Consider the following 7,500-nt stretch of genomic DNA (forward strand, 5'->3'; position numbering starts at 1 on the left):
GATTAGTAAGTATGATAATATGTAACTCGTTGTAGCATGACATGTACAGTACAGTACAGTATGGGGCACAATTAATTGGACAAACATCACTTTCGAATTTAATGGTGAAGAAATAACTCACACAATTCAGTCTGGTAACTGTTACGTCCCTACCCCCCCCCCCCCCCCACACACACACACACACACCCACCTCCTCCCCCCACACACACCACACCCCCCCCCCCCCACACACACCCCCCCACACACACACACACCCCCACACATACACCCCCACCCCCCCCCCCCCACACACACACACACACACACACACACACCCCCACACATACACCCCCAACCCCCACACACACACACCCCCATCCCACCCCCTCCACTCCCCCCCCCCCCCACCTCGTTCATTCATCCAGCCGTCCCGAAGGGTTTCAGCGTGGAGCTGCAGCCCTCCGAGGAGCCCCTGGAGCAGGAGCCCGTGTCCCTGCGCTGCAGTGCTGACAAATACACCTACGAGCAGCTGCAGTGGTACCGGGTGGACCCCCGGGCCCTGCAGGACGACGGGGACAAACCCCTGGAGTTGGACTGCAAGAGCGTGCACCTCTACGCGGACAAGCTGGACGGCCGGCTCTCCTTTCACGAGCCGTCCAACAGCTGGGTCCTGGAGCTCAGCATCCGCAGCGTACAGCAGCAGGACGAGGGGAACTACGTGTGTGAGGGCCAGAGCAGGCAGAATGGGGAGAAGCACTGTCTCTTCAAATACATCTCTGTCAAAGGTGAGAGAGGCCTGCCCTGGGGAGGACTCTGGACACACAAGCGCGCGGATATATCTATAGCCTACACACACACACACACACGTGCACACGCACACACACACACACACACACACACACGTGCACTCACGCACACACACACACACGCGCAGGCACGCACACATGCACACACACACACACACACACACACACACACACACACACCAGGGTTCCCGTTAGCCGGTAATTGGTGGCTTTTGGTGGGTAAAAATAATGAAAAGCTGATAAATAGTAGTTGTCCGCTAAATTGTCCGGGAGAAAAAATGGATGTGACCATTAGCCAATCAGAAAAATTACATGCGGGACATCTCATTTTCCCTCTTGGCATGAATCGCCTCCTTGTGACTGAAGCTTATGATTGGTTAGGTAATGTGGGGAGGAAAGGAGATTGGCTGTTTGTAAACGCTCCTTCAGATTGATGGAGAGACAGCAGAGGGCGGCAGAAATCCAAACAGGTTGTTTGTTCTGTTGGCACTACCGCATTTATGCAATCGAATGCCCGTCTTAAATATGTTCCCGTCCCGCCAAAAATGTTGATAGCAACGAAATGGCTGCAGTGCACAGATAGGCTATTTTTAATCAACATTGAATGTAGCCAAACTATTAATTTTCGATTTACCAAGTATTGTTTTTTATATGTTTTGGCAAAAATCATCTACCACACTGCCGTCGACTGCGGCAACCTTTCTTAAACAATCAAAAATATTGGTCGCATGAAGTTCATAAGGCATCTGTAAAACGGCCGTAATATGTGCAATTTAAAGGAGAAAAAAATAACATGTTTGAGAGACGAGTCCAGGCGGGCAATCAGTTCACATGCGACACACATTAGTGATGACTAATAACATTAGTAATATAATAATAATGAGCCCTTATAACCGCTCAATTAGATTATGTTATTATGAGGCGATTCTAATTGGATTCTATACACTTTGCTTAATATATATATAATATATGCCATTTAGCTGACACTTTTATCCAAAGCAACTTACAGTACATTGCAGTGAGTGCATACACTTTTCAGTATATATGGTCCCAGCGGGAATCAAACCCACAACCTAAGCATTGTTAGCACCATGCTCTACCAACTGAGCCACAGAGGACCACATCTCTGATCAGCTGTCATTCATTTTCTTCATCTCTCATATTGAGCAGTAGGCTTAGTAGGCCTATGAAGATCTACTGCACCTATCTGCAGTGTTGTTTAAAATGTTGGTGCTCCTAAATGTTCTGGTTGGGAGCGCTGGTGATACCAAGTGAAGTTAATTTTGAGCTCTGGCTCCAATGCTTGAAGAGGCAATTTATGCAGGTAGGCTACCCATACCGCTGGAGTGAATGATTAAATGAGGCATGACTGTGAAAACGAAATGAAATGTGTGGTGTTATTATGCGGGACATCTTCTGTCATTGTGGGAATCGGGACGAATTCGGTGAGGTGTTCACCCTACTCCATCCTGCATTACATTGCTCTCTCTCGCTCTCTCTCTCTCTCTCTCTCTCTCTCTCTCTCCCTCCTTCCCTCCCTCTCTCTATCTCTCATTCATTCTCTCTCTCTCTCTCTCTCTCTCTCTCTCTCTCTCTCCCTCCCTCCCTCCCTCTCCATCTCTCATTCATTCTCTCTCTTTCTCTCTCTCTCTCTCTCTCTCATTCATTCTCTCTCTCTCTCTCTCTCTCATTCATTCTCTCTCTCTCTCTCTTTCTCGCTATAATGGCTTATACTGACATGCCTCAAAGCTGTTTATCGGGTCTAAGCATGAAGACGCAACGGAATGAAATGTTGTTGGTAGAAGAACATAATATCGTATTACAACTTTACAGGCTAGTCGAGTCTGTTTAGATGAATCACTATAATCAGGTTCTCAGATTCTGAGCGTTACGCATTAAACCCCATAATGCGTTTTCCAAATGTTGCCGGTCATTGGACACACACTCTCTCACACACACACACACACACACACACACACACACACACACACACACACACACAGCGCCCTGTTTGTTTTCTATGTAGTCGTGTTGTAGAGAGTACAGTGCTTTGTGTGAGAGGGAGATAAGGTTATTTATAGAGGAGAAGAGACCAGAGGGATTCTAGCCTGTTTAGATTAATTATGATAATCCAAATGTGATTTTTGTCATTCTGACATAATGCTAATGTTGCTAATGCAAATGTTGCCGGTCATTTGTCGGGTGCCAAATGTTTGGAAACCCTGACACACACACACACACACACACACACAAACACACACACACCACCTATACACACATAATTCTACACAAACTCATTCATCATTCATGTCCTGTCGTGACCTGTTCACCTCTTGTCAGGGAGATAAATGCGTATTTCTTATAGAATTTTTCAGCTCCTCTGCTCCTATGCTGATTCCATGAGACTTCCCTGGGCCTGTCAATACTGCATTAAACCATCTCTGGATATGCATACAGGTGTGGAAAGGGTGTGATGGCCTCTTCTCCCTCTCTCTCCCACCCCCACCCTCTCTCTCTCTCTCTCTCTCTCTCTCTCTCTGTCTCTCTCTCTCTCTCTCTCTCTCTTTCTCTCCCCCTCTCTTTCTCCCTCTCTCTCTCTCTCTCTCTCTCTCTCTCTCTCTCTCTCTCTCTCTCTCTCTCTTCCCCTTCTTTTCCCCTTTCTCTCTCTCTCCCTCCCTCTCTCTCCTCCAGCTCTAGAAGCCCCTCGGTATAGACACAACCCAACCAACCAGACGGTGAACGTGAGCGAGTCTCTGCTGATGAAGTGCGATGTGGAGGGCACGCCCTCACCACAGCTCTCCTGGTTCAAAGACAACCAGCCGCTCCACCAAATGTCAGGTACTGTACACACACACACACACACACACACACACACACACACACACACACACACACACACACACACTCCCAGTGCAATCTAATCTACAGTCAGGTACTGCCCTGCTCTGCCCTCTCTCATAGGAAATGAATGCTGAATGCAGGTAACGTGTGCAGAAGGATGCCATCTAGCCTGTTTCCTTATGAAACATGATAGGCAGACGGTCAGGGAGATTTGTGATTGATCCTAATAATAATCTGTTTGGTCAGAGTAGGTCAATGTTTCTGTTGTTTCTGTTCTGTTGTTGTTTTCCTCTCTTCCTCTTTTCCCCCTTTCTCCCTTTCTATCTTTTCTCTCAGTACATGAGTGCCTATTCAACCACTGCAGCCAACACACAATAGCCCCAATCAAACAAAACTGTGGTTTATGTACACTCACCGAGCACTTTATTTTTTGAGCCCTTTGCTCTCAAAACAGCCCCAGTTCTTCGTGGCATTGATTCCACAAGACGTTGGAAACATTCCTTTGAGATTCTGGTCCATGATGACATGATTGCATCACGCAATTCCTGGCGACTTTTCAGATGCACTTTCAAGCTGTGAATCTCCCGTTCTACCACATCCCAAAGGTGTTCTCTTGGATTCAGATCCGGTGACTGGGAAAGGCCAATGAAGAACACTGAACTCATTGTCATGTTCATGAAACCAGTTTGAGCTGACTTTTGCTTTGTGACATGGTGCATTATCATGCTGGAAGTAGCCATTAGCAGATGGGTAAATTGTGGCCATGAAGGGATGCACATGGTCAGCAACAACACTCAAATAGGCTGTGGCATTCAAGCGATGATTGATTGGTATTAACAGGCCCAAAGTGTCCCAAGAAAACATTCCCCACACCATCACACCACCTCCACCATGAGAAGGTGCAGGTGTTCCTAATAAAGTGTTTAGTGAGTGTATATATAACCTACGTCCACAGAAGGAGATGAGGGAGACTCCTCAATATGGGACACTCTGTGTACCTGTTTGCGGATGCTTGCAGACACGTAACCCATCTGAAGGTGTGTCCCATAGTGAGGGGTCGACCAAGTCGACTGAAAGAGAACCAGTGACACTTTAACCCAAAAACCACACTCTCATCTACGCACAGAGGCATGCACACACACACACACACACACACACACACACACACACACACACACACACACACACACAGCACTCACTTCCTGTTTTCTGTCACACCGGTGAGGTCAGTTCCTGTTGCACGGGCGGGCGGGGCAGGCGTGTCAGTGGAAAAGTTTGAGTCATGTCAACTTCCACAGAGACATTTGTATCAGTCAGCACACAGTTATGACTGAGAGACACAGCTCATTAACTTCCAATATGTGTCCCTCTAGTCGACGTCCACAGGGGGGCAAGGGTTATACTGGGTTGAGAGACAGCTGAAGAGGGCAAGCGTTCGATCGAAAGGCTGCTGGGACTTTGCCTTGTGTTAGAGATGATTGAATGATTGGTGAATGATGGATGGAGTGATAGAGTGGTAGATAGAGTGCCAGAGGGATAGATGAAATGATATAGAGGAATAGAGGGACTGATAGATGTGAGTGATTGAGGAGTAAAGGTATTGATGACATGAGAGATTGTGTGAACAGAGAGAGATTGTGGGCTTGTGAGCAGGGCATGACAGTGAGATGTGTGTGTGTGTGTGTGTGTGTGTGTGTGTGTGTGTGTGTGTGTGTGTGTGTGTGTGAGTGTGTGTGTGTGTGTGTGTGTGTTTCGGTTTTGAGATTGTGGGCTTGTGGGCTTGTGAGCAGGGCATGACAGTGAGATGTGTGTGTGTGTGTGTGTGTGTGTGTGTGTGTGTGTGTGTGTGTGTGTGTGTGTGTGTGTTTCGGTTTCGGTCTGAGTGGCACTGGGGTGAGCTGTGTGGGCTGTGGGTTAGCTCTGTGTGATTGACAGCTGTGTGATTGACAGCTGTGTGATTGACAGCTGTGCTGCTGTGCTGTAGGGATCCAGCTGCAGGACTCCAACACGACGCTGAGTATCCAGCGCGTCAGGGAGGAGGACGCCGGCACCTACACCTGCACCGCCTGCAACCAGCGGGGCTGCGTCCACTCCTCAGCCTCCGTCAGCGTCATCGGTGAGACAGATGGGCATAATACACACACTCACATGACAGGGATACTCGCCCATGCACACACACACATACACACGCACACGCACACGCACACACACACCTGTGTCTAATCCTCAGCCATCGTGGGTCATCCAGTGAGACAGGAGTGCACACGCTCACAGACACTCACACACACACACACACACACACACACGCACACACACACGCTCACAGACACTCACACCCACACACACACACACACACACACACACACACGCGCACACACGCACACACACACACACACACACACACACACACACACATTCTTCTATTTCCCCCCTGCCCTGTTTCTCTTCTTTGTTTTGTTATTCTCTACAAATTGTCAAGATCAGTGAGAAGGGGTAGTTGTTATTCAGTGTAAATTATTCAGTGTGTAACAATGAGTGTCATGAGGTCTCATGATAAATGGTTGGATCAAGCAAAATGTTTTCTCGATACTCCGACGCTGTTTGTTTTAGATTCCTATTACTAATAGTTTGCACTCTAGCATCCCCTACAGGTCATGTTGGGTAGTGATAAAGATGCACACCACACGTTACTACATACAGTATAATAATGATAATAATAATAATGCATTTTATTTGGAGGCGCCTTTCAGGTCACCCAAGGTCACCTTACAGAAGAGAAGTAAAAGCAAACTAGTATGTGAACTAGTCAGTGAATCAGTACAATCAACATATTCAGCAGCATGTTTGCAGGAGAAAGCTGTAAAAACAAAACATTCAAAGAAAAGAAAATACAAGTTCACAACTATAGGTTCACATAGTATGAAAATAAATGCAAAATAAACCATTTAATCTTTGGAGGATGACTAGCAAGATTCCATTTTCACCTGACAGTGGTTTTGCTGTTGTTTTTCTCTCCAGGTTCCAGTGACAAGGCCAACGTGGAGATTGTGATTCTGATCGGGACGGGGGTCATCGCTGTGTTCTTCTGGGCGCTGCTCATCCTCATCTTCTGCAACGTCAAACGGGTGAGACGACACCACCTTTGAACCTTTACCCCGTCACCCCCCTCACCCCCTGCCTGCCTGCCTGCCTGCCTGTCTGTCTGTGTGACCTCCCTCTGAGTGTGTGTCTGTCTCTGTTTGCTCCCTAACCCCCTCTCAGAGCGTGAACGTAACCTCTGACCTCTCCTCCCATAACGTCTCAGTTAGCTCTGTTAGCATGCGGCGTTTGATGTTTAAGACGTCGGTGATTTAGCGGCGGTGAGCGTGTTTCTCGCTTTCGTGTTTTTCTCCTTTTCCCGTCTTTTTTCGAACCGGCTCTGCTGGTGATAAGAGGCATTATAAACCTGAGGTCGTCCTTTCTTGTCTTTTCGAATCCACGTTCAGTATGCGCGTAATTTTCTTCTTTGCTGATCACCTTCTGCTTGTGTTCTCTGTTGTTTGTTGGTGTTTGAGAATTCCACTCAACACCTCTCTCCATGTTTGGACAATCGTGTTCACCCGTCTCTGATCTCTCTCTCTCCCCCCTGTTGCCTCCCTCTTCCTTGTTTGATCCCCCTCTCCCCTCCTCTCTCAGGTGAACCCAGCTGACATTAAGACAGGTTATCTATCCATCATCATGGACCCAGGGGAGGTGCCTCTGGACGAACAGTGTGAATACCTGCCCTACGACTCCTCCCAGTGGGAGGTCTCACGAGACAGACTCCGCCTCGGTGAGGACAGAGAGATTGGGGATGGATGAATGGATGGATGGAAGGATGGGGAGATGTAGGGAT

At 47.8% G+C, this 7,500-nt stretch overlaps 1 protein-coding gene across 1 annotated transcript in view; it reads left to right on the top strand.

The window, feature by feature from the left end:
* flt4 (fms related receptor tyrosine kinase 4) overlaps positions 1 to 7,500 on the top strand; it is a 39,666-nt gene that overhangs the window by 25,504 nt on the left and 6,662 nt on the right. Inside the window, exons 12-17 of the mRNA XM_083686510.1 lie at positions 1 to 5; positions 405 to 764; positions 3,477 to 3,623; positions 5,611 to 5,742; positions 6,645 to 6,751; positions 7,302 to 7,437. The exon at positions 1 to 5 is cut by the window's left edge and continues 104 nt beyond it. Of these exons, the coding sequence (XP_083542636.1) occupies positions 1 to 5; positions 405 to 764; positions 3,477 to 3,623; positions 5,611 to 5,742; positions 6,645 to 6,751; positions 7,302 to 7,437 (887 nt within the window). The remainder of the gene's footprint in view (positions 6 to 404; positions 765 to 3,476; positions 3,624 to 5,610; positions 5,743 to 6,644; positions 6,752 to 7,301; positions 7,438 to 7,500) is intronic.

This window comes from Argentina silus (assembly GCF_951799395.1).
Source record: "Argentina silus genome assembly, chromosome: 15".
In the NCBI taxonomy this organism is placed as follows: Eukaryota; Metazoa; Chordata; class Actinopteri; order Argentiniformes; family Argentinidae; genus Argentina; species Argentina silus.